Genomic DNA, 26,798 nt, shown 5'->3' with positions numbered 1-26,798 from the left:
ATGCAGCTAAACCAGGGGTGAGCCTGACTCCCCGTCCCTGACGTCCGAGGCCTGTCCTTGCCTTCAAGTGTGATGGTAAGGGATGGAGGTCCGAGCACTGCCGAAGCAGAGGGGCTGGGGACGAAGGAGCGGAGGTTTGGGAGGAGAAGAACGGGGAAGGAGGACAGGGTCAGGGAAGGCTGGGGGTGAGTGGATGGAGGAGGTGCAAGGATAAAAAGGTGAATGGATGGGGTGACATTTGTTTTGGGGGTGGGGGTGGGGGTTGGGAAGGAGTGAAGTTACAGGGCAAAGGGCATTGCTCTGGGAAGGGGGAGCAGAGGTGACAGAAGCGGGACACAGTGGTCGGGGATGCCGGGACAGACCCCCAGCTTGTACTCAACAGGAGAAACTTGTTCTGCTTCAACAATGATACCTTGAACTTGGAAGGCGGGGAAGACAGCGTGAAAACCGTCCTTTCTCTCTTCCCCGCTGCTCCTTTAGCAATGGAGGGACAGAGGGGAAGTGGAGCCCTTCCAGAAAAGCCGTCCCCTGCGGCGCCCTCCCCCAGCCTGTCCTCGCTGGGCGCCGTCTTCATCCTGCTGAAGTCCGCCCTGGGCGCTGGTCTGCTCAGCTTCCCCTGGGCCTTCCAGAGGGCGGGCGGGCTGGGCGCTGCCTTCCTGGTGGAGCTGGTAAGTCCCCGGGCCACAGCGGGAGTGCGGGGCTTGGGAGGGGGACTCCTCTGAGCCCGCGAGGTCCCCGCGCTTCCCTCCCCCAGGGGACAGACGCTAATGCCCCGTTGGCATTTGGGAACGATCCTGTTTTGGGGACTGCAAAGAGGCCACAGCCTGGGCACCGGGCGCCAAAGGCTTTTTCCTGATCCCACTGCTTAGAGGCCCACGGCGCCCTCCGCGGGGATGCGCGTCACCTTAGAGAGACCCGGGCACGGACAGAGGCTCCCCCTGACGCGTTCCCCTTCCTCTCGTCTACAGACTCTCAGCAAGTGCCTGCCTAGCGCCAGGTGCTTCTCCAGGGTTCAAGTGACCTGAGGGTGGGGCTCAGACGTCGGCTTGGCCAGGCAGTGGTGGCCGATTGTCTGGTCAGCAAGCACTGGCCTCACCACTGCTGCAAAGATAGTTCGTGGCTGGACGATAAATGGGAAGGCTGGTGGCCAAGTCATTAGTCAGTTGATTGCAGCTGTGGCTGATTACATCTGCCATCAATTAAGGCATGTCTCCCACAAACGAGGAACCCAGTCGGTTGAATTTGATCCAGTCATCTGAAGGTTTTTAAGGGAGGAGGGAAGACTCCCACTCTTCTTCAGCCAGCAAGCCTCTCCTGTGGGGCCAGCGCCGCAGCCTGCCCGACGGCCATGGGACTCTTGCATCCCTTTGGTTGAGTGAGACATTTACAAATCTCAGCTTTACAGATCTGTCCTGTTGGTTCAGTTTCTCTGGAGAACCCTGACTAAGACAAATGGTAAGCCAAAAAAAAAAAGGCCAAGTCCAGTGTTCACGGAGCGCAGAGGCCAGTGGACGAGAGAGGGTGAAGGACCCCACAGGATCTGCACCGTCACCTGGGGCTGAAGCAGCAAATCGCCATCAAGCGGGGGGCTTAGAACAGCAGGCGTATCTGCACCCCAATCCTGGAGGCCAGACGTCTGAAATCCAGGTGTCGGCAGGCTGTGCTTCCTACAAAAGCTCCTGGGAGGTTCCTCCCTTGCCCCTTCCAGAATGTTCCTTGGCTTGTGGCTGCCTCTCCAACCTCTGCCTGCATCTTCATGTGGCTGTCTTCTCTCCGTCTTCTCCTTTTCTGCCTCATGTCCTTAGATTCAGGGCCCATGCAACCCCACTGCCTCTCTAGCAGCAACTGGATAAGATTCCGGGCCCACCTTTCCCAAGAAGAGTGTGTTCGCGGGTTCCAGCGTTTGGCTGTGGATATACCTTTTTGGGAGGCACCTTTCGGCCCAGGAAAGGTATGGCACCGTCAGAGCAGGGGCTCAGGGACTGGGGGTGCCAGGGCAGGCCCCCTGGGGGAAGCCCTGTGGGAGGGGAGGTATGAGGAAGGAGTCATGGTCTCCAGATGCAGGGCTGCTGTGGAGGGAGGGAGGCTGTGGGGCCGAGCAGCCAGCGTGGACAAAGGACCTGCGGCCGGGGCGGGACCCGCCACTTGCTGAGCGTGAGAGGTCAGCTACTCGGTGGTACAGTCAGGTGCCCCTGCCTCGCAGCCCCTCACTGGCTTCCGGAGGAACGCAGAGCAAATTGTCTCATCCCGCGGCCTGGGCTGTGTCGGACGTGTCTGGAGGTGGCTGTTCTACTTCCCCGAGGCTTCTGCTGCTGAACGGCCACTGTCAGTCCGGGAGAGGCTCAAGGACACTTTACTCTGGGGAGCAGCCGGGGCTCGTGTACACCTTCAGTGGAAGTGTCACAGGCACAACCAGTTTGGAAGGCAGTGTGGCATGTGCACCTACCCCACGACCCAGCAATTCTCCTAGGTGTGAGTCCGAGAGAAAGGACAGCATCTGCCTCGAGGACGCTTGTAGAATGCTCAGGGCAGCACTATTCTCAGAAGCCCAAACCTAAAACCAACCCCACTGCCTCTCTACTAGCAACTGGATAAGCAGCAATTAATAAAGCAAACACAGGAATAAGTGGCCAATACACCCTGCAATGTAGATGTCTTGCAAACTTTATGCTGAGTGGAAGAAGCAGATATGAAAGTAAACAAAAGTGAAAAAAATATTACATGCCTGGTTGCTTCTGGGGGCAGGAATTGATGGGAAGGGGCACGAGGGAACTTCCTGGAGGAGGCGTTGCTCTGTGTCTTGGTGGGGGCCTGGATTGTACTTGAACATTTCAAAAGATACAGTGAGGATTTGCGTTTCATTTGATGTAAACTCTATCTCACCAGGGAGAAAATGGATTATAACCAAATGCCAAGCTCTAGTTAATAATAGGCAAGCTGGAGGATCTAGGGGAAAACTTACTGATGCCTGCAACTTACTTTGAAAAGTCTCCAAAAATTAACATGGATTGATGGATGCACAGAGGGAGGGAAAGACACAGAGACATGATAAAGCCAGGACAGACCTGGTGGCATCTAGGTAATGGGTGTATGGGTGTTCAGTGGAAAAGCCTTTCAACTTTCTTGTATGTTTGAAATTTTTCATAATAAATGTTGGAAAAAAAAATACTTCAGCTGAAGTAGAAGGAGCACTGGAGAGGGAGTCTGGAGAGGGCGCACTTGAGAGGAGTCTGGAGAGTACTAGGGGATGCCTGAGCCCTCACCCTGTGCTAGGCCCTGCTTTGTTCAGTCCTAAGGGTCACTGCCCCTGTGGGGCAGGTGGTGCTAGCCCCATTTCACAGATGGAAAAGCAAAGGTAGGTGACCTGCCTTGTGCCATGCAGCCGGTAAGTGGCAGAGTTGTAATCCATTCCCAGCATGTCTGCCCCCACCTGGGGTTCCTGGCCGCTGTGATTTACAGCCACCTGCCCACCCGCTGTGCCAGGTTAAGGGGCTGTGCAGCCTCTCTGGGTTTTGATGTGCTGTCTGCTCAGCCAGAGCCAGAGGGTCCGAGAAGGGCAGATTCACCAACTTCACTTTCTCGGTGGCTCTAATTTGGGGGCTGAGGGGTGCTGGGGGTGGAGAGGGGGCCTGCAAGCCATGCATTGCCCTGGCACCAAGCTCTCCTTCTGCAGGTATCCTTGGTTTTCCTCGCCAGCGGGCTGGTCATCCTGGGCTACGCAGCCTCGGTCAGCGGCCAGTACACCTACCAGGGCGTGGTCCGGGGGCTGTGCGGCCGTGCCGTTGGGGCGCTGTGCGAGGGCTGCTTCGTTGTCAACCTGTTCATGATCTCCGTGGCCCTCCTCAGGGTGATCGGGGACCAGTTGGAGAAACGTGAGTCCCTCTGTCGGGGTCCCCGCCACCCCTACCACTCCCACCCCTTGGCAGAGGCCGAGACCCCACCTGGGCCCCTGGGAAGGGGGACTTGGAATTCTCAGTTACCAGCGTGACGAGGGATACGGAGAGAGACGCTGCGGTCAAAGCATGTGGCGGGGGCAGCCCCGCCCTACAGATGGGGAAACTGAGTCAGCTGCAGAGAAGCCCCATTGAGAGATGCCTGATGACGCATTTGATTCACGCAGCCCTAGCCCCGACCCCCCACTAGCGACCTTTCTGTAAGCCTGCTCATCTGCACCCACCTATTTTGATGCATCTACTGTCACTTTCATTCTTTTCGAGGTATTTTAAAATTTCCACTGTGAGTGGTGCAGCCTCATTGCAACCATTTGGGAGTTTTCTAAACTTCCCTTTCCGTTTAATTGCACCGCGGTCAGAGCGCATTCTCTGAATGCCTTCAATCATTTGAGACTGTTCCAGGGCCCCGCGCCTGCTCTGACTCGGTGAGCGCTCTGTGGACTCTCAGAAAGGACGTGTGCTCTGCAGTTGCCAGTGCAGTGTTCTAGAAAGGTCCATCAAGTTGAGATGGTCAGCGGTTTTGTTCGGATTTTCCATAGCTCCTGGTTTATGTGTTTGTTGTCTAATTATCCTACCAGATCTGGGAGAGGGACGTTAAAGTCGCAGCTGTGGTTGATGGTTTGTCTGTTTTTCCCTTTAATTCTGTCAGATTCTGCCTCATGGATTTTGAGCTGAGTTATTTGGCACATGTACACAAACAGCCCCCTTTGGTATTAAAAAAGTGTCCCTTTTTGTCCCTGGCAATTCGTGATCATGAAATCTACCTCGTGTGATACTAATCTATAGCCCCAGATTCCTGAAGATCAGTGTCTGAGTATTTCTCCTTCCATTCTTTCTTTGAACCTAACTGGCTTGGGCTTTAAAATGCAAATTTCTTGTCGGCAGCATAGGGTCAGGTCTTGCTTTTTTATCCATTTTGACAATCTCAGACTTCTCGTTGAAATGTTTAGACTTTTAAATGGGAATGTAATTATTGGCATTGTTGGATTTAGGTCTGCCATTTTCCTGTTTGTTTTGTTTGTTCTCTGTCTTTTGAACCATGACTTGAAAAGGCCCATGGCTGTGGCATACGAAGTTAACTGAGTCCATCTCTGGGGAAGTACCATGTTATTGCCCAAAAGCTCCAAGCTTCATATATATGAACCTCCAGGTAGATGAGTAGGCATAAAACTCCCCTGTCTGCAGGTGAGCTTATCTCAAGTTTCAACTCCAGTCAACTGGTATAAGTAGAGTTCATCTCAAGTTTCAACTCCAATCAACTGGTAGTATTGCTGTGTTAAGAAGGATTCTGAGGCGGCATTCAGTCTCGGAGATAGAGCGCCATGACTTGCTAGAGCAGGGTTTAGGGAATGGGCCACCTCAGCTCTGGGTGCATTGCCTGGGGTAGAGATGTCTCGTGTGTTTCTGGTTGAGTATTAAGTGATGGGTCTTTCTTTAGGCATGTTCAAGCTTTAGGGAAAGGGTGAGGGTAGTTTTCCCTCTAGGTGGGTGCTTGGGGTAGTCATTGCATAAGTCAGGTACAAGTGACTTGAGTACAGTGACTGGTGCTGAGGACATCAAGGAATGTCCTAGAAACTGTGGGTTCAGAAAGAAGCCATGGTGGCCTCATGCCAGCCTGGTTTCCTGGCTGCCAGAGGTCCAGCTGGATAAGATGGCATGAGGCGCTTCTCCCAGGCTACGTAGAGCTCTGAAACCTATCCAAGAGCGCTGTGCCTTCGGATGTGTGCATTCTCCTGGTGCCGCTGGCCCCGAACTCCCACTTTGCCTCCACGTGGGTGTCTTTGGGTCTGGATGTAGAACTCGGTCTCTTGCTGTTCTCACAAAGCCTTTATTTCTGTGTATGGGGCCAGCTCTACTGAGCCTTGGGTGAAAACAGAGCAGGGGTTTGCACCATAGCCGGGCAGACAACCTCCAACAGAGCAGGGGTTTTTCTTTAATGGGGATCCCGAGCATGACGGGGTCTCCTTGAAGCTCTCACCCCCCCACCCCACCCCTGCAGCCTTTCTGGCCTCAAGCCATCTTGTCACCTCCCCTCGCTCTTCCTTCCCCACCTGTCTTGCTTCTTGTACCCACTCCCAAGCATCTGTCTTCCTGAGTGGATTTAAAGACGGCCCCTGCTGGGTAAGCGTGACTGTCCTACCAAAGGGAAAGTAGACTGAAACAAAAGGAAATCCAGCACTCGAAAGCTGACTCGGCACCATGGCGGTTGGAATGCTCAATGCTGTTCATTTGCTTGCCTTGCTCGAGCCACAAGCTGCCAACACAACCAGCCTCCGGTAACCAGGTTACTGGAGTACAGGCCAATGTGCTTCAGAGACTGGTATCCTCCACCTTTAAATGTCTGGTGTGCCCAGGAACTTGTTACGAGAGGTCTTGGTGCTGGCCCGAGCTGGGATCAGTGGAGGGTCTGTGGATGGTGAGGGGAGGTGCAGGTGGCAGCGAGGGGGACCGCGAGCCTCGTGGCATGGCCTGGCATTAGAGTCAGGAGTCAGTGCCACCAGGTATCACCTGCCTCTACCTGAGGCTCCCTGAAGCAGCGCCTACACTGGGGTTTTATGCCTCGGCGCTGTGGTCATCAGTGTTCTTATCCAGGGAGAGCCCCCTTCGCTGGCTTGAGCCAGTCCATGTCATAGCTTTGCACAGATGTCCAATTAGCACTTGCTACAAAAATGTATTTTTCTCAATTCATTTATATTCTATTTGTGATCAACATGTTTGCAATATTATGGAATTTAGGTTCCCTAATATTTCAGTGCAAACAGTCCACATTCTTGGGTGCTGCCTCTGCTGGGAGGTAGGGTCTGCATCCCTACCTTGGCTCGGGGTGGGCTCTACAGCGGCTTTGACCAGCCGTGCGAGGTGGGCCTGGCCTCTGGCAGCATGGGCGACTTCCATCAGGGTCTCGCGGGGCCCTGAGCTCCCGTGGGAGACGCCCCAAGACTGCGGGGGCGACCCCTGGAGCCCCGCCGGCCCACCAAGGCACCGGGCAAGAGCACACAGCCAGCTTGGGCACTGTGGACCAGCCCGGGGCCACCGAGGACCGCAGACGCTCCCGCATGGAGCCCCCAGGGTCGCGGGGCCCTGGCCTAACTCCTCACCTGCAAACCAGGAACTGTGACAAGGAGGCAGTTCCAAGCCCTGAAGTTTCGGGGGTCATTTCCAGCAGCTCTGAGAGGTGCCACGCTGATGCCCAGCTCCTCCCAGCGTCACGGCTCCAAATACCCCCACCAGACCCCAGGCCCCACTGAGTGCCTCAGCCAGACAAAAAGAGCCTTTCACAAGAAGGTCAGGTAGCAGGGGCTGAGCTTTCCATTTGCTTGTCGCTGCTCCCCCTCTGCAGAGAGCAAAGCCCGGCCACGCCACCGCTCGGTGCACGTTTGTTGAATGAATCCGCGTGGTGGCAGGTTACCGCCCTCATCACCCCGTCCCTGTCGGTTCTCGAGGCTTTGACTTGGCACTGATGGCGACCCCCCCCCCCCCCACCTTGAGGACCGAGAGCTGAGCAGTAGGCAGCGCAGATCCTGGAGCCCCAGGGGGAACGTGGGGGAGGAGGGGGGGTACGTGCTGCAGCTGCCTCCCCTCTGTCCCCACAGTGAGTGCCGTCCTCCTGCCTGGTGCCCCGCCGCCTTGGTACACTGACCAGCACCTCACCCTGACCCTGCTCTCTGTGCTGGTCATCCTGCCACTGTCGGCCCCACGTGAGATTGGGTTCCAGAAGTACACCAGGTACGGGCCCACCTGGCGAGCGCTTGTCAGGGCTTCTGCCTGCCGGGGATCAGGGAGGAGCATCTCCCTGGGAGGAGGGCAGATCCCTCCTCTTGGTGGAGCATGTAGAGAAGCAACAGAAATGACCCCTCAGGTCGGCGGGTGCCGCTGACGTTTGGTATTTCACGCATACACACAGGTACACACACACGCGCAGGCGCTGCACACATGGATGTAAGCACACAGACACACGCAGGAGCTGCACATACAGATATGCATACAGAGATGTGTACGTACACAGATGTGCACAGCAATGAACACACAGGCGCAATCACATGGAGACAAATGCAGATGTGTACACACGCAGACACAGACAGATGCACACTTACCTTTTCCTTTTACGGTCTGAAGCTTTATGAACACTTCTGAAAAAAATGAAATCTGGCAAAACTATCCATACAAATTTCCATAACCTTCTTTTCCGTTGTTGTATAAAGAACATGGAAATAGGGTTTTCATTTTGGAAGCAGTGTGGAAACGGTGGGAGAAACCCGAGCCTCCTCTGTGCTCCCTTTCCCTCCGAGGGGGTGTCCTGCCCTGGCTGGGGAGGTGGGCGTGCTCTGAGAGCCTCTGCTCGCTGCTCCCTCACTGTGACTCGACAAATCTGATTTCCTCTGGCCCCAAGGTGACCCCTGCCCCAAATGCCATGACCGCTGTCCCCACTGTACAGGTGAGGAAACCGAGGCTCCGGCAGGTGAACCGCTTTGCCTGATACCTCCCTAGTACGTGGCAGAGCTGGGACCCAAGCCCGCTGTCGGCTCTGGGCCTCTGATGTGGGCTCTCTGACTGGGTGCCTCCCTGCGTATCACCCTGCTTGCGGGGGTGCCACTGACGTGCCCACCTGTGTGCCAGCCTCCTAGGCACCTGTGCCGCCTGCTACCTGACCCTGGTCATCGTGCTGCAGTACCACCTCCGGCCCGAGGGCCTGGTGCACGCGCCGCATCTGTCCCCCAGGTGAGTGTCAGGCACTGTGACATTTCATGGGAAGGGACGCGGGGAGCAGGGGGCGGCGAGGGCAGGGCCCCTGTGGTGTGCGGTGGAGCCCTGGCTCCTCCCGTGAGACCCTTGGTGGCTCTGATGGCGACGGGGCGGAGCGAAGGGCCTGCTCTTCCTTTAGAGCGGACTGCGGCGGCTGCGGCTGCTGACCGCCCGGGGCGGGGCAGGGACACAGAGGCCCTGGGGGCCCCTCCAGCCCCAGAGCCTAGGACGGTGTGGACGTGTCGCCCTGCAGCAGGGAGTCTGCAGAGCCCAGCCGGGGGTGCAGGGAGGAGGCCAGAGAGGCTGGAGCCACCAGGGTGGGGGCCGAGGAGGCAGAGCCGGGGGCGGACGGGGGGCACTTAAGACTGGGAGCCGCAGAGGGGACTTGAGTTCTGAGCACAGCGGGGGAGCCCTGGCACTTCTGTTTTGAATGGGGTCCCTCTGGAGACCCTGGGGGTGGTCAGGCGCGGGGGAAGAGCAGGTAGGAGCCCAGGGCAGTGATCCGGCACCTTGGGCCAGGTGGGTGCTGGAGGTGCCGGGGGGTGGCTGAACGCTGGGGTGCATGCCCCTGTGTTGGTCCAGGGTCCCCCACCTGCCGACCACAGGGCCACGTGCTGAAGACCCTAAGCTCGTACCTGGGCTCCACTGTCGAGGTCTGGGTGTCCTCAATCTTTGCTGAGCAGTGGCCCCATGTTCTCATTTTCTTCCTTAAACTTCTCATTTAAAAATAATTTCACACTTTATGGTACAATTGCAAAAAAATAACACAGCCGTGTTCCTCTTGCATTGGGCCCTACAATCTACTAGCCAGAGAGTAGGGGCAGGGTGGGGGTGGAGAAGAGAGGGGGAGGGGAGGGAGAAGGAGACAGAACGCATGGCTTTGGCTTTGGCTTTAGAATGAGAAAGAGTGGAGAGGCTGCGGTGAAGTAGGCCAGCGGAGGGGGACTGGAGTTCCCCTTTGGACGTGTTCAGCCAGAGATGGTTTTGAGAGGCGATGGTGACGGTCACATCCATGTGTGGGGTGGGAGGTCTGGGCTGGGGACAAGGCTGGGCAGGTGGGGGAACACTGCTTCTGGAGTAGGGGCTGTTTTGTCTGGCCCCCGTAGCTGCTGGTGGCCAGTACCTGGGGTGCTTATCAGAGGAAGTAGGGGGCCTTCAGGTGGCCTGTGCACACCTGTTAGCCCTTCGGTGGTTCAGACAGAGATCAAACTGTCCTTGCACTATTTGGGATCTGTTTTGGGGAATCTCTCTGTGCCCACCAGCCTCAAACCTCATGGGGTGGAGGCAGTCTCAAGGGGGAGGCTGGAAGTCACTTCTAACAGAGTTGTGCTCTCCTGGGTCTGAGAACATCATGTTTCCAAATGTCAGAAAAAGCTATTTAGAAAGGGCCGCATTCTGCCACCCTCTTTTCCCAGTTCCCCAAACCTGATGTTGGACATGGTAATTAAAACTGCATCTTGCCCTCATGCCCTAGGAATATTTTCCTGGTACTGTTTCAACTTCATCCTTTCAAGCTGGAAGTCGTTTGGAGCTTAACTTCGTTTTAATCAACACCTGCTCTTGTCTATTTACAGTCCTTCCTCCTGGACCTCTGTGTTCAGCGTCTTCCCCACCATCTGTTTTGGATTTCAGGTAATTTCAGCACCTGGATTGAAGAGTGTGGCATTTCCCGAGGCTGTGGGTGACTGGATTGAAGAGTGTGGCATTTCCCGAGGCTGTGGGTGACCGCCTGTTCCCTCGGGAGCGCCCCACTTCCCTGCGGGGAGAGGAGTTTGAGGATTTGTTCTCGATATGATGTGCCCGCAGCCACCCTCGTCTGCCTGCCGTGGGCTGGGCAGCTGGGCTGGCATCTGGGCCCACTGAGCTGTGAACTGCCCTCGAACATGGGGGCCTGGCCCAGGCTGGCGGGTGTGGGGTAGAGAACAGGGTCCTGCACCTGCATCCTCCTCTGCAGACTCCTCGGAGAGCGCGTTCCTGCAGCACGCCTTTACGCAGGTGGGGTCTGCCGGGGGGACCTGAGCGGAAAAGATGTGGGCTGAGCCCCACCTCAGGAAGCTCAGTCTAGGGGGGCTGGAGGTGGCTGAATGGGGGGGTGTGTGCAGAAGACGGAGAATTTTCCATAGTGTCCTGGGAGGAAGGATGGGTTCTGAGAATAGGCTCCCGAGGAGGGGCTTCTGATACAGCACGGAGGATGCGGGGGCCCATCCGGCCGCCCTCTGAAGGTCACGAGCAGTCTGCAGGGGTCAGAGGGCAGGGCGGGGCCGGCCAGGTGGAGGCGCACAGGGGAGAGTCCAGGTTGATTTGGGGGATGGTGATGGCTTGGGACTGGGGGTGCTCAGGCACCCCTGGGGGGTGGCGAGGAGGAGGGCATGGGCTGGGCATCCCACTTTCCTATCCATCTTGGGGTTTTCCACTCCTTCTAGGGTGCTAGCGGACCCTGTTCTGTCATTGTTTATTTTAGGGAAGCTTTGCCTCTGTTTCTTAAAAACAGCCACCCACCCACCTCCACCAAAACTGTCCCCAAAATGAGATAAAATTCACAAGGGAAAAATGTCCAGGATTGGAAACAGTGTCTGAGCTTCCTAACCTTGAAGTTTTTCTTTCTTTATCCGTCAACTGGCTGCTGTTTCCAGTCTTCTCACATTTTCTTTGACAACCATTTTCCTCTTTTTGAATCCTGGAACGTTTCCATTTCTCTTCCTTATAAAATGACTTGCTGTATCGCTGCTGCAGCTTAGCAAGCAGCTTAGCGGAGTTCCTCGCACTTCCTCTTACATGCCTAATATTTTGAAAGGTCTAAGCGATGATGTCTATTGAATGTCTGGGCTCCTTTCACAGTCTCCTCCCGTCCCAAGCACCATATGGCTCTCTGGGCTCGCCTGGGCGCCTGCTGCCAGGGCTGACGGGGGAGGCCTCACCTTTGCCTCGTGCCCGCATCTGTTCCCCTAGCAACCGAGCCTGGGCTGTGGTTTCCAGGGACACGGGCTGCCGGGATGGAGGGCTGGAAAGGGTGCAAGTAAAGGGCTGGGGGTGGGGCGAGGCAGCGCTGCCGGAATGGGCCCCGGGCTGGCAGGACCCTCGGGACCTAGCTGGGAGAGGCAGGGGCCTGGGGCCAGGAGGGAGAACATACACAGGTGAAGGTGGCAGGAGATGGGGGAGGGAGTGGGAGCAAGACCAGAGGGGCAGGGGGTGCCCAGATGCCAAGGGCCACCTGTTTTCATCAGTTCTGGCCTGATTCAAACATACGCCCCCAAACACGCTAGGAATGGGTCACTTCCCACAGAGTGACCCCACGAGAGTCAGTGAACAGGACCTCTGGAGGAGCCCGAGTGGAAGGCAGGTCCACTTCCAGCCTCTGTGGCCACACTTGGTGCCCCTCTGGTGTTCTTTTGAACAGCTTTATTGTGATCTAACACACACACACACACACACACACACACTCACCCGGTTCACCCTGCTAAAGGTACAACCCAGTGGCTTTAATATATTCAGTTGTGCGTCCCTCACTGCAGTCAATCACAGAATATCTTTATCACACCCGGAAGAAATCCTGCACCCCTTAGCTGTCACTGCCAATGCCCAAGCTCTGGCAACCACTGACCCACCTTCTGCCTATGGACTTGCCGACTCCAGACACTTCCTATCTGTGGAATTGTACAATATGTGCCCTCCATGTCTTGCTGCTTTCGCTGAGCATGATATCTTTGAGGTCTGTCCATGTCGTAGCAGGGGCCAGAACTTAATTCTTTTTTCATGGCTGAATAATATTCCTACTCGTGGGGGCTCTGCACTTTGATCCATTCATCTGTTGACAGACGCTTGAGTCATTCCAGCGTGGGGCTGTTGTGGCTTCCCTATTTGACATCTGTCACTTAGCATCCAGTGGGCTACGTGCTGGAGCCACCATCCCAGAGCCATTGGGGATGGAGTGGCCCCAACTTGGGCAGTGTGCTGTGTGTCCATTATAAACCCACGGAGGCCCAGAGCAGGGAGTTTGAGAGAACAGGAGGGGTGAAGATAAGCAACCCTGCTGCGGAGTCATCCCGCCACACGTCTTTTCTCAGCAGGCTTAGGCTTGGCTGCCTCCTGCCGTACGTGGAGTGGCAGGTGTGGGGACTGATCCCGCTGCTTGTCGTGTGTGGTCCCCCGCCAGCAGAGCCCAAGACGGGGCTGGGGTGTTGGAGCAGGGAGGGGCAGCAGGGACGGGGGCGCCGTGGGGGCTGTGGGGCCCCAAGTCCACTGGGCTGTCCCAAGGAGGGTGCAGAACATGCCCCAGAAGTGCAGGGGGGCAGCGCTGACCCACCGAGTTCCACTGCCTGTTGGTGGCAGGTACCTGGGAGTGTACCTGCAACCCCCTTGCCTGGTAGATCTTGCCTGTAGGGTAGGGAGCGAGGGGTAAGGGCGTGTGCCAAGGCAGGGCAAGGTGAGTTGGGGTCTATACGGGCTGCAGTCAGAAGGACTGAGGCTGGGGTATCCCCCATCCTCCGGAGGGGACACTCAGGAAGGCAGGTTCTCAGGGGACTTGTTTACTATGCATCCCAAGCTCTCATCAAGGGAGTACATGGTAGACGGCATGGGCTTGCAGGGAGGTGGAGGAAGGCCAGAGGACCTCACAGCACAGAGCCCTGGAATGTTCTACTCTGCGCCCATCCCCAGGCTGACCCTGAGGTGGGAGCCATGGGTGGGACAGCCGCAGTCCTCCCGCCAGCTTGTAGTGGACAGTCTCCAGACAGGCAAAATTGAGTGTGCTCGTGCAGGGATATGAGAGAGGTCCGTGGTGTGGCTGGGGAGGACCTTCTGGGAGCACAAGGAGGAACCCCTGGGTGAGGGGGAATCCCAGGCAGAGAAGAGCGCCTGTGCAGAGCCCCAGGGCAGCACAGCGCTTGAGCCATCAGAGCAGCAGAGGTGAGCAGAGCTCAGTGGGCGAGAGGGTGTGGCCCTCGGGCCAGAGCCAGCGGGCAGTGCCTTTGGGACCGGGAAAGGGTTGGGTCAGAAGCAAGTGAGTGAGCACGGTGGCATGGTGGCGGGACGCTGACCTGGGAGCCTGGGGAGAATCTGGACACCCCGGGGCGCATCCAGCCCTTCTCTGCCTGGAGTGGGATCCCGGGCTGTGTTTAGATCACGGTGCCCAGGACCTACTCTGGTCTATTAAATTTGGGCTCTTGGCTTCGGTTATATATATTTTATGTTAAATTATTTTAATCACAACATAATAAATAAAACAAAGTATGTGGCTCGTAAATATGAGTCCTCCCACATAACCACACTTGTGTCAGGACATAGGAGGCTGCTGGCCCCCACCCCAAGGGCAACCACCCTTCTGCTTTCTGGTACCACTCAGCAGGGCTTCTAGGTCAAGGCAGTTCTGTCCCCAGGGGACGGTCAGCAATGTCTGAAGACATTTTGATTAGTCACAGCTGGGGAGCAGGTGCTAACTGCACCCCATGGGTAGGAGAGGCGAGGGGTGCTGCTAAACACCCTGCAGTGCACAGGGTAGCAGCCACCACAGAGAGTTCTCGGGCCCTAACCGCCAGTGCTGCTGAGGTTGAGAGATTCTGCCCTGCATTTGCTTTTGTTGTAACTTGAACTTGACCTCATGGACGCCTGCCATGTGCATTCTCTTGGGTCTGGCTTCTTTTTCCCAACGTTGTAGCCATAAGATTCATCCATACTGTGGCATGTGGTTGCGTTTGTCCTTTTTTGTTGCTGTGTGCTATTCCACATGAGTGTCTAGTGGTGTGCTTATGCACTCTGCTGCTGGTGGACATCTGGGTTGTTTTCTGGAAGTCTTTTGGGATATGGGTGTTTTTAAAATCTCTCCAGAGAAGTCTCAGGCCCAGCCGGCCCAAGACTCCCTGAGCCATCCCCTCTGTCTTGCAGTGCCATGAAGCTGCCGTCTCTGTCTACTGTAGCATGCGCAACCAGGCTCTCTCCCACTGGACCCTGGTCTCTGTGCTGTCCCTGCTGGCCTGCTGCCTCATCTACTCACTAACGGGTAAGGCCTGGCCTGGGGCAGCCAGGGCAGGGATGGGGCGCTGCTGTGAAGTTGGGAGTGACAAGTGTCTGTCGAGAACTCACCATGTGCCTTAACCCATTTAGTCCTTAATGCCCCATAGGAGAAGTCCCAGTTTCTCAGATGTGGGGACTGTGGCTTGTTCAAGATCACAACAAAGCTGGGACCCAAATTCTGGCCTGGTATCTCCCATGTCCTGTTCTCAGAGCCTGCTGCCCCTGCCACTGAGGGCAGCATTAGTGTCACATCTGAGAGGTGGTTTACAAAGCACTTTCACGGACACATTGGGTTTTACTGCTCATGAACCTGCGCTATAGACAGAAGGGGGTTTGATGGTGACAAAACTGTGGTTCAGAGAGGTGCAGAGACCTTTCCAGGGTCACACAGCACGTCTGGGGCCTAGATCTGGGTCTTGGGCTCCAGCTGACTTCTGGGCCACTCCTGTCCTCTGGCTCTTTCTTTCCTTTACTTCTTGGATCCTCAAACATGGGAAGCTCTTAGAGCTGTGGCAGATGTGTGGGAGTAGGCTTGGACTCCCATAGCCACCCCAGGAGCTTGCTGAATGACCCTTCCCAGCTGGGAGGTCCTTGTTGGTCCATGTTCCTGGGACCTCTTACCCCGGATGACCCCATTTCCAGGGGCCTGTGGGAAATTTGGGCCTCTTGGACAGGGCCCAGAGAGAAGGCCTCTGCAGCTGAGATAAGCCGCAGCCCAGGACCAGAGGTGCCCTGTCTCAGGACTAGACGCCAAGAGGCCATGTTGCAATGAGGGGAAGCAGTGAGCCCTGCGGTCCTGCTCCTACTAGCTGTGTGGTTCTGGGCAATCGTTGACACCCTGGGTCTTGGTTTTCTCCATCTGGAAAATGGGTGTCCTGCCAGCTGCTCTTGTTTGTGGTTGTGGGAATGGGATAGTGCACAGAAGGCCTGGGAGGTTGTCCAGAGCACTCTGGGCTCCTGGCCAACACACCCTGCTTGAGGGCAGGGGCTTTGTGCATGCTCTCCCCGGGGCTGGGTGCAGATCCGTCTCCTCCCACACCTCCCTCCCCGACCCTCCGATTCCTCCCTCTGGGCCCCAGCCCTTCTATCTCTAACGCAATCTGTGCCAGGGGTCCCGGTTCCTACAGCTGGGAAGAGCCCCAGCCGGGGGTGCAGCTCCCATCCCAGGCCGGCTGGGTTGCTGAACACCCACGTTTCCGTGCCCCTCACTGACACCGGGGCATAGACTTGCTTCTCTGACTGGGCCTTGAGGTGGCCGTCCAGCCTGCCTTCCTTGGGCAGGTCAGGGTGGTGGGGTTTCTTGCCCCAGATCATTGCAAGTGAGGCAGGGGCCAGACCAGATCTGGCCACCAGGGCCAGCCACACAGCCCACCAGGGCCCCAGTCCTGCCTCAACTCATCTGTTTGTCTGTCTGTCCACCATGTGGGCATATGGAGTGGCTGGGCCCTGGGGAGTCTCCATGAACCCAACAGGCGCAAGTCCCTGCCTACAGAGGGTCCACATCCCAGGGGCATGGGGACAGACGATAAATGAGACAAAGAAGCAAAAGGTAGAGTGGGGGGTGGTGGAGAGGGCTAAGAGGAAAAACAGAGCAAAGAAGGGACAGGAAGTACCAGGGATGGGGCTGGAGAATGGAGGTGCAACCTAGGTGGGTGAATCAGGAAAGTTTTCCTTGAGAAAGTGACTCTCTAAAACCTGCAGGGGGTGAGGGCAGAGGACATGGCAGGTGCAAAGGCCCTGAGGTCGGGGGTCTCAGGTGCAAAGGCCCAGCAGTCAGTGCCTGTGATCACGCAGGAAGGTCTGAGCACTCTGTGAGGATTCTAGTCCTTCCCAGGAGGCCAGAGGGTCCAGAGCTTAGACCTGGGGCCCGGCCCCTCTAGCTGAGCCCCTTAAAGAGGGCTCAGCCCCCTTCTATAAAATGGGGGCTGCGGTAGAGCCTGGCTCGTCAGGGTGCCGGCTCTGGTGATGGGAGGTAGCCGAGGCCGACCCTGATAGGTCAGGTGAGACGAGGAGTTCCCCGCAGGCTCTGGGCAGGGCTGTGTGTGCCTGGGGCTGTGCTTTCACGGGACTGGCTCACGTGGGTGGAAGCACCAAGGGTAGGTGCTCCTGGAAGTCCGACCTCGAAGCCCCTGTCCGTGGGTCTCACCTTTTCCTTTCCAGACCCTGCTGGGGTTGGAGGTGGAGGGAGCCAGGTATCGTCTGCGGGGCGCAGAGGGCTCCGGGGCATCTCTCTCAGATGCGCTCCCGGCTTCCCTTCCCCTCTGCCAGGGGCCTACGGCTTCCTGACCTTCGGGTCGGAGGTTTCTGCCGACGTCTTGATGTCCTACCCAGGCGACGATGTGGCCATCCTCGTGGCTCGGGTGCTGTTCGCCGTCTCCATTGTGACCGTCTACCCCATCGTGCTCTTCCTGGGGAGGTGGGTCTGGGGACACGCTGCCCACGGGCGCACTCTGCCCCGCACTCCCCCCGACTCTGCCCTGTTCCCCCACCACCGTGCGTACTGCCCCGCCCCCCTGCGCATGCTGCCCAGTCCCACCGCCCACCCCCGCACTCTGCCCCGCCCCCCACACACACACTCTAACCGCCCCCCTGCGCATGCTGCCCAGTCCCACTGCCCACCCCCGCACTCTGCCCCGCCCCCCCTCCCCGCACACTCTGACCGCCCCCCCGTGCATGCTGCCCCCCCTACGGGTGCACTCTGCCCCATCCCACCCACCCCCACGCACGCTGCCCGTCCCCCCACGCACACTGACACCCCCCCATCCCCACTTACCCTTGGATCCAGGAGGGGGGATGAGGTTCTGGGGGTGCCGAAAGGAAATGATACCAACGGGGTAGCTGAAAACAGCAGGCGCCTGTCCTCTCACAGCCCCAGGTGCCAGAAGCCCAAAGCCAGGGTGTGGGGGGGCACACTCCCTCCAGGGACTCTGGGGAGGCTGCTTCCCTGCCTCTGCTGGCTCCTGGGCCCCGAGCCCCTCTTCCCCTGTGCCTCCGTCCTCACGTGGCCTTTCCCCTATGACTCTGGGTATCTGTTTCCTCTTCTAAGGAAAAGTCACCTTGGGTTGGGGCCACCGAAATCCACTATGACCTCATCTTGACTAATCCACCTGCAAAGACCCTATTTCCAGAGAAGGTCCCATTCGCGGGCACTGGGAATTAGGACTGGACCCTGTCTTTTCGGGGGACTCAATTCAGACTCTCTGAGAGGGTCTGGGGGCCTTTCTATGTGCAGGCCATTTGGGAAGCCCTCTCTGAGCACCTCTGTCACCATCACCCCCGTCCAGCCTCAGACAAGGCCGCTGAGTGCTGGGAAGTTAGTGACTGCTCGGGGTGGTGGTGCCAGTGGGGCTGTGCGAGGAGCCCTTCACCCCGACCCCTGCCTCCGAGCTCTTGCCACCCCAACCCCTGCCTCTGAGCTCTTGTCACCCTGGTCTGCTGGCGGTGGCATTTCACCATGGGCCTCCTGCGGGCCAAGGGAGAACACTTCTGTCCTAATGAACCTGGGGACCCCACGAGGAGGGTTCACCTGTGAGCCACTCCTAAGCCGTCCTGATGGAAGCCATGACTGGGAAGTGCAAGCTGCAGTGGCTTGTTCCCCGCAGGACACAGGTCTAGTGCGTGCAGATGGCCACGCGCCCGATGGACAGGCAGGAGGCTGAGAGCCACTGCCCAAGCCCTCAGGGACGGCTGGACGGTGGGTAGGGGTTGTCTTGGGGACTGAGAAAGATGGTGATGGGGACAGGAAGGGGTCTCCAAGGGAAGGGCATGACCTTCCACTCAGGAAGGGGTGAGGAAGGAGGGCTCCTTGCTGAGGCCGTCTTCCCAGACTCAGGAGATGGGGTGGGGGAGGCAGGGGTAGAGGAACCTGAGGGCTGGGGTCCCGGGAGAAGCCGGGCACTGTCACTGGGGTGGGGGTGGAGGCGCTCTCGGGAGCCACAGCCATGGGGCTGGTGCGTGGTGTTTCCTGTGCATCAGCTTGTGCACGGGTCCCCCCTTCATCTCCCCGGCATTGCTGAACTAGCTGCTGTTGTCCTGCTGGGCTGTCACTTTGCTAACTGATGTCCTCCAGGCCATGAGTGGTGACTGGACACTCAGATCTCTGTGGAGTGAACGGTCCCCATTTCATAGCTGAGGGAGCCGAGTGGGTGGAGAGAGGTGGCAGAACTGAGCCCAGGAGGTGCCAAATGTCATTGTGGGCACTAGATGCTTCAAGGTGGGCACTGCCAGGGCATTTCACATCTTGGCACCCTATTTATGCCTGTCCCATCCAATTCCACACTTTTGGCGGATAGCACAAAGTTGGCTTATAAAGGTGTTTGCAATGCACCAAGACAAGGCAGGTTATAAGCAGGTGAAGATAAAAGGCAGCTCTACTAGCAGGTTAGATTTGCCAAAAGTATGGCGCTGTACCTGCTGAGAAAGTGCCTTTGAGCTTCCCAGTGGCCAAAGTGAACAGAGAAAGCTGCTTCATTGCAGCTCCCCCAGGTTCTTATGAGGAACACAAGCTGCCTGCTTAGGACTCATGGCGATGCCTGACAGCAGGACCAGATAGTGGTTCTTTGCATCATCCTGAGACGCACAGCAACACCGCTTGCCACCCTCTCCAACTTGGTGTTCATTTCCCTGCTGACGGTGTGGTTGGGCACTGTTCCCTGTGGGCTGCTCTAGTGTCTCTGCCCTGGGAACTGGTAGTTAGTTGTACCTGCCAGGGGCCTGTCCCGGTGCTGGGTACTTGGGGTGGACATCTGTGACAACCGACATTGATTGTGGTCTCAGCTGTGCCAGGCCCTGTGCTAGCTTTGTGTTTTAGGGGCCACCACCATCTCCGTCTTGTGGGTGAAGAAACAGAGGTGCCCGGGGAATTTAAGTTGTTTACCCAAAGCACTCAGCTGGCAAGGGTCAGAGCCAGGACAGGAGCTGGGCTCCAGGGCCCCAGGGTCCCACATTTGGCCTCTCTAATGATGGCCTGGCTGGGCTGGGATAGGAGCCGGTGCCGGCGCTGGGGCTGCAGGCGAGGGGAGGGCAGCCTGGTGGAGGCAGGCCCGTGCAGGTGCCAGCCCGAGTCCTCTGTGTGTGTTCGGGGGCCGTGGGCTCCAGGTCGGTGGTGCAGGACTGCTGGAGGAGGCGCTGCTGCAGGGCGTGCGGGCCCAGGGCTGCCATGGAGCCCTCAGGGCTGCGGGCGCGGATGCTGCTGACCGTCCTGTGGGTGGCCCTGACGCTCGCCGCCGCCCTCTTCGTGCCCGACCTTGGTGAGATTGTCAGTGCCGTCGGGGGTGTCAGCTCCTTCTTCATCTTCATCTTCCCAGGTGAGACGCCCACGCCCGTCAGGCTTCGCCCACGCCCGCCAGGCTTCTCCCACGCCCCTCCGTCTCCTCCCACGCCCCCCCCGTCTCCTCCCGCGCCCCCCCCAGGCTGCTCCCGCGCCCCCCAGGCTCCTCCCACACCCCCCAGGCTACTCCCTCACCCCCCAGGCTCCTCCCACACCCCCCAGGCTGCTCCCGTGCCCCCCAGGCTCCTCCCACACCCCAGCCACTCTGGACTTGCCTCCCTGTCTCTTTTGCAGGCCTGTGCCTCATCTGTGCCCTGGACACTGAGCCCCTGCGACCAAGAGTCAAGTATGTGTTCCCAAGAGAGGCGCATGGAGTGGGGACCCCAGACCGTGGGTGCGTCGGTGGGCCCAGCCCTGCAGGCCACAGAGGGAGGGGCCCCATGCAGGGATGAGGGGAAAGGGGACGTTTGTGACCCGGGCCCAGGTCTGCTCCAGTCCCCCTGCTGCCCCCCTTCCCCTGGGGTCTGTGGCTGGAGCTGTTTGGGGATTTGGGGTCCGCTTGGCCTCAGAATGTCCCTGCACGCCTGGAGGCCCCAGTTGGTGGCCCTCCTGCTCCCCCACCCCCATGCCCGGGCTCAGACCCTGTGCAGCACTGAGGGCTCAGACTCGTCTGGGTGCCCCAGAGCCCAGCACCAGGATGCGAGGTGCCCAGCGGCCCCCAGGCCAGGGTACGTGTCATGGCCAGAGAGCAGCTGCTTGGTGGTGTCCTCTGTGCCGGGGACTGTGCCAAGTCCTTCTCTGGGCTCACCCCACCCACCCCAGGGCCAGCGGCAGCTCAGAGACTGGCCCTGGGGAACCAGAGTCCCGAGCAGTCCCACCTCCCTACTCTTCGCTGCTGGTTAGGCGGGAGAAGCAGGACCAGCTTTCAGTTTTGCACACTGTTCCCAGAGGACCCTCCTTCTTAGGGCCGGCCTGTGCCTGTGACAGGGTGGAGACCTGTCCTTCACCGCCGGGTGCTCAGTCTGGCCCTGCTGACCCAGCGCCTCCCGAACGACGGGCTGGAACTAGCCTCGGCCCGGACGAGGCTTTGGGAGCCCTGAGACGGCTGCCAGGGTCTCCTTCCCATTTCACAGATGTGGAAACGGAGGCTGAGAGAAGTACAGAGGCGCTGCATCAGTTTCCACAATGGGGCGGCTTAAAGCAAGAGAAATGTCTGCCGGGGCCAGAAGTGCAAAACTGAGGTCTCTGCCAGGCCCTGCTCCCCCAAGGGCTCTGGGGCAGGCTCCTTCCCGGCTCCTTCAGCTTCCCAGGCCCCTGCCTCCCTTGTCTTCACATGGCCGCCTTCTCTCTGTCTCTGGGTCCTCTTCTTATGAGGACACTTAGGGAATTTAGGGTCTATTCTAAATCAAGGATGAGCTTATCTTGAGATCCTTAACTTAATTACAACTGCAGAAGCCCCGTCTCAAGCACAGTCACAGGCTCCAGGTGAACATACCCTTGTTTGGTGGGGGGCAGGGGGGGCACCATTCAGCCCGCCATGGCTGCAGCCGGCTGGCCACGGATCGCGTCCCCGGCGGGCCTTGGCAGTCCCTGTTCCTCCAGCCGTGTGGGGCCCAGGCCCACGTCGGGCCCAAGTGGTGGCCGGGGTTTGGGAGCCCCCTGGGTCGCGAAGAGTTCCTCCAAAAGGCCTCTAACCCTGCCCTGGGCTTGGGACTGGCTCCAGAGGCCCGCGACCCCCCGAGTGCTCTGTTCCCCTGGCAGACTCTGAAATCTCGCCGCTTTTGTTGGACCCTTTGATCCAAGCTCATGACAGTTTTTACTGACAGGCTTTCAGGATATTTCTGTTCTTTTAAGTTCATTCTGATCCATGAAAGCCGCTCCTAGGAGCGCTGTAGCCTCCAGGCACGTTTGCCGTGTTTCTCCCCCTTCGTTTGTGCAGATGCTCGCTGCTCCGAGCAGCTGCTCCAAGCGTGCTGCTGGGTCAGGGCTGTGCCTTCCATGGCAACGGATCCCTTTGGCCTTTTTAAAATGGGGCCAGAAATATCTCCGTCGGCCCTGCCATTTCACGGGAATCTTATTATCACTCTCATCTCATTGTCTGTGTCCTGTGGCCGCTGGTAACATTATGAGCTTGCAAATGGGACCTCAGGCACTGCCAGTTCCAGCTGCCTCTGCCTCCTCCACCCTGTCCCCCACTGCCTGGGGACCTGGACACGGAGGCCTGAGCTGGTTGTGTGCGGCTTAGAATTTTCTCCTCCTTCCCTGCTTCTGGCGGGGTGGGTGGGGGTGCCTGAATATCCCAGGGCTGCCAGGGCAAAGCCCCACAAACTGGGTGGCTTAAAACCCAGCCTAACTCGGGAGATGCGAAGCCTGGAGTCAAGGTGTCAGTAGGGCTCTGCTCCCTCTGAAACCTGCTGGGGAAAGAATCCTCCCTTAGCTGTTTGCAGCTCTGCTGTTTACCAGCAGTTCCCGGTGCTCCCTCCCAGCTCTGCCTCCATCTTCACACGACCTTCTTCCCTGGGTCTCTCTCTCTCCAGATTTCTTCCTCTTACAAGGTCGCCGGTCATTGGATTTAGCTTGGCCTCATCTCAAATAATCACATCTTCAAATACCCTACTTCTAAATAGGACTGTGTGCATGGGACCAAGGGGCGGGACTCGAATGTGCCTTTTGGGGGGGACACAATACACCCCATAATGGGAGCAGAAAGGAAGGGAGATTGGATCCGGTGCCTTTACCCCCGTTTCTTTCTCTTTGCTAAAATACTGTGGAAAGATGAGGTCATAAAATAACAGGTGGGGGCAGAGCTTTTCTGAGAGCCTGGGTACTTTATTTCCCATTAACTCCAAACCCATCCCTGCAGGGAAAGGGCACTGAAATGTTTCTAAAGTGGCCTCTCTGCTGGGGTCTCAAAACAGCAAGGTGTTCTCTGCGTGCGGGGCTTGTGGTGCCGCCCTCTGGAGGTCCTCGTGGTGACGGGGTTTCCTGCCTTGGCAGGTGCAGCCTGGAGCTCTGGGGCATGCTCTCGGTGCTGGTTGGTGTCTTCATCTTCGGGCAGAGCACGGTGACAGCCATCCTGGAGCTGCTCTGAGGGCAGGAAGGCATCCTTGCGGCGAGAGGGGACAAGACCGAGGGCCTGCCCAGGGCTTGGGCGCAGGGAGGGGGCACGGCCATCTCCTTGCAGGCACCGATCCTACACAGGGCTCCGGGAATGTCCCGGGCTTGAAGGACTCAGGTCACGCTGTGTCTGCCGTGGGATGTCCCCGTGGAAGCTGGTGGCACCGGCCTCGGGACAGGCAGAGGGCTGCGTTCTCCCCGGGGGCGACGTCATGCAGCCTGTGCTGTGTCCGGCTGCCTGTGAATCAGCCTCTTTCTTGAGTGTTTCTCCCGTTTGTCCCTTTGCGTAACATTTTTATTGAAATATAATTCACAGAGAGTACAAGTCACCCTTTTCAGGTCTACAATTCAGAGGTTTTTAGTGTGTTCGCAGGGTGGTGCAATCCTCACCTCTCTCAGGTTCCAGAACATTTTCATCACCCCAGAAGGAAACCCTGCACCCCTGAGCAGTCATTCCTACCCTCACCCGCCCCCGGCAGCCCCGGATCGACTTCCTGTCCCCCTGGATGTGCCTGTGCTAGACGTTCCGTATAAATGGAGTCATTCAACATGTGACCTTCGTGTCTGGCTTCCTCCACTCGGCATCGTGTTCATTGGATGTGTCCGTCTAACAGATGAGGCCACGAAGGCTTGGAAAGGTCAAGGCCATCTGCCCAGCGAGGCCAGGGTTAGAACTGCTTGGGCCTGCATTCTATCCATATGGGCTGAGGAGTGGCTGAAGCGGGCGTCGGGGGCTGGGGGACTGGGTTACCCGGACCACGATGGGGGAGGGCCCTGCCCCCCTGCCCCCCGGTGGCCCGAGGGGCAGTGCATGTGGCTGCAGGTGTAGTTTCGGGCTGGGGAGGGGACGCAGGCCCTGGCCTGAGCACCTCTGACCAGCCCCACTCCTGCTCCGGTGACCCCAGGTGCTCCAGGACTGGATCTGGGGCAGGTTGTTTTAAGGGGAGCAGGCAGTGAGACGGGTCATAGACCTTTGTCTGAGGTCTGTGCCCTGTGCCCTGTTTCCTGGGAGGCTTGGCAGTGGCTGCCCTGGAGGGCTGGGCGGTGATAGGAGCACAGAGAGCCCCAGACTAGAAACAAGCATGTGAGTGGGCCCTGGAGTCAGATTATTGGCTTTGAATTTTGAGTGTTGGCTCTGGCATTTGCTCCTTCAGGATCTTGGGTGAGTTGATGAACTTCTTGTAACAATCTGTTTCCTCTGCAGCAAAGTGGGACCGCGGGGTATGACGCAGGCTGAGTGTGAGGCTTTGAGGCAAAGGCGTGTTCAGGGCAGCTGGTGGGATGCCTTGTATGGCAGGGACTCAGGCAATGGTAGCCTTTTACCCCCCAAAATCTAGGTTGAGATTGGGAAGTGAACACTGAGCTTCCTAGCAGCCAAGGGGAAAGGGATAATACAGGGACCCTAGCGTTTTCACCCCAAAGCAGGAACGCACAGCAGGAGGAAAGTGGTCCGGCATTAAACGTTTTCGATGAAGAGCTAATGGAGCTTTAATTCTTTCAGGGATGACTGAATACCCTCGTTGGGGGCTGTAATTTCCATCTTGATTCTATGATAGGTGCAAACATGATATTTATACACCTAAGCTTCAAATTAATCTATAAAAGCTGAAGGTATAATTCAAGGGCATAGCCTCATGCAGTCAGGAAAACACAGACAGGGCTGTCCCCCTCTAACCTCTGACCTAACAGGCAGGCACAGACTGTCTCTCGAAACTGGGTGGTGGCGCGGCTGGCATGGTGTCCTTGGTGGCCCCGTGGAGAGCTTGAGACACGTCTACCCTTTTCACCTCGAAAGCAGAGCCAGTGACAGCGCCCTCCTCCTAGGATGGTGGGGTCTAATGTGGCCACATCGTATTTTGTAGCAGCTGATGTGGGCTGTGGCGGCCACCCAGTGCTGGGGGAGGCACCTTTCCCTTGCCTCAGAGCCCTCAGTTCCCTCCTCACCAAGACCAGGTGAGCTCACTGCAGCCCACAGCACCTAAGGAGTCCTGTCCCTCCGAGCTGGGACGGCCGCTGTCTGCCTCCTGCGCAGCTCTGGGATCTGAGCCAGGTCTGGCAAGGGTGTGGCTCGGCCAGGTGAATGCAGGTGGTGAGCCTCTGTTTGAGGCAGGTATGCCATTAGGATTGTTTATTTAAGTGAGGTAAAAGTCACACTACCTGAAACCAATCATTTAAAAATGTATAATTCAGTGGCATTGAGTCCATTCACAATGGTGTATAACCAGCACCTCTCTAGTTCCAGAACATTTTCATCAACCCCAGAGGAGGTCCCCTACCCGTCACTCCCCTTGCCCCTTCCCCCAGGCCCTGCACCCACTAATCTGTGTTCTGGCTGTATGGATTGATGCATTTTAGACGTTTTATGAGCATGTGGCCTCTTGTGATTGGCTTCTTTAATTTGGCTTAGTGTTGTCAAGGCTCATCTGTGTTGTAGCCTGAGGACACACACTTCATTCCTTTTTTAGGGCTGTGGCATTCCTTCTTGCGTCCATTCATCTGCTGGCAGATGCTTGGGTTATCTCTACCTTTTGGTTATCTAGAAGAATGCAGCCGGGGCCACTCCCTGCTGCTCATTCATTGTGGGTCTAGACCTAGCAGTGGCACACTGTGTCCTGTGGTGATTGTGTAGTTTTTCGAGGAACCTGTTAGGATCGTGGCTGGGTTAGTCTGGAGCTGTTCCGGCTGTCGTGGTGGCAGAGCAGGTCACTGTAGCTTGGATCTGAACTGCATTTACTTGCTGTGTGACCTCTGGCAATGTACTGACCTCTCTGAGTCTCTGTCCCCATCCACCTATATTAGGACAGTACAATGAGGATCAAGTGAGTTGGTGCCTGCAGAATGCTTGGCTCATTACTGGGCTCTGGAGTGTAGATTAAGTGGGAGCTGTTATGCCTTTCAGGTTGAACTGTGTTCTATTCAGAGTCAGTTCCCACCTACGCGGATTCTGGAGGGGCTCCAACAGCTCATGGGCTGGAATCAGCAGCGATGCTAGGACAGGGGGCAGAGCTTGGGGCCAGCAGGCCTGATGCGCGGAAAAATCTAAGGGGCCAGCTAAGTGGGTTTCCTCGCTGCACCCTGAAGATTCTCAGCATTTTCCAAGCCCGGGAGGATATTCTTTTTAAAAAAGCCAAGTAGGTTAGAAAAACACCAGCTTTGGGGCAGGGCAGGGACCGCTCTTAGGACTTAGGAGCCCAGCAAGTGGTTTTCTCACCAGCCAGGCAGCTTCTGACCCTGTCAGGTCTTCTCTGCACCTTCCAGATGGGGAAACAGAGGCTCCGAATGGCCTGTGCAAGGACATTCAGCCTGGAGATGATTAGCTGGGACTCAAATGTACATTTCATTCTTTCTGCAAGCCCGCGCTGTCCCTTGCTCCTTCTGCGTGAGTGGTCAGCATGGAATGCTGCGAGGAGGTAGCTGGGAGGTGGCAGGACCAGGGAGCTAGGGTGGGGGTAGGGGCCACCCAGCATTGGTGACACCCTCGACAACCGTCCTGCTGTGCTAGACATGTGCACTGGACCAGACCTAGTGCAGGATGGGGGTGAGGGGGGACAGGCCTTCTGGGTCCTGCCTCCATGGGGGCTCAGTCCCGGGGACTTGCTCTGGGCCAGACCAGCACACTGTCTTCTCCCACCTTCCCGCCTGGACCCTCCGTCCTGGCAGCCACCTCCCCCACCTGCCTGAGGAGAGGGACCCACCTCCTCCCCCCC

General features: G+C 57.6%; 1 protein-coding gene across 1 annotated transcript; it reads left to right on the top strand.

Moving 5' to 3' along the window:
- Positions 1-388: 388 nt before the first annotated feature.
- SLC38A8 (solute carrier family 38 member 8) lies at positions 389-26,652 on the top strand. The gene is made up of 11 exons (XM_077133666.1): positions 389-668; positions 3,674-3,872; positions 7,547-7,679; positions 8,571-8,672; positions 10,271-10,328; positions 14,577-14,691; positions 16,974-17,121; positions 19,803-20,011; positions 20,269-20,320; positions 22,972-23,758; positions 26,350-26,652. The coding sequence occupies exons 1-10, from the start codon at positions 483-485 to the stop codon at positions 23,063-23,065; spliced, it is 1,296 nt and encodes a 431-aa protein (XP_076989781.1). The 5' UTR covers positions 389-482; the 3' UTR covers positions 23,066-23,758; positions 26,350-26,652.
- The last annotated feature ends 146 nt before the right edge of the window (positions 26,653-26,798 follow it).

This window comes from Tamandua tetradactyla, chromosome 16, assembly GCF_023851605.1.
Source record: "Tamandua tetradactyla isolate mTamTet1 chromosome 16, mTamTet1.pri, whole genome shotgun sequence".
NCBI classification, from domain to species: Eukaryota; Metazoa; Chordata; class Mammalia; order Pilosa; family Myrmecophagidae; genus Tamandua; species Tamandua tetradactyla.
This window is presented reverse-complemented; position numbering and strand designations above follow the sequence as displayed.

What these genes read in the sequence shown, in the direction of transcription:
- SLC38A8 (XM_077133666.1), top strand. Translation starts at nt 483, where the DNA reads ATGGAGGGACAGAGGGGAAGTGGAGCCCTTCCAGAAAAGCCGTCCCCT. An exon ending in CTGCCTTCCTGGTGGAGCTG is followed by an intron (nt 669 to 3,673) that starts GTAAGTCCCCGG and finishes CTCCTTCTGCAG; the next exon opens with GTATCCTTGGTTTTCCTCGC. An exon ending in ATCGTGCTCTTCCTGGGGAG is followed by an intron (nt 17,122 to 19,802) that starts GTGGGTCTGGGG and finishes CGTGGGCTCCAG; the next exon opens with GTCGGTGGTGCAGGACTGCT.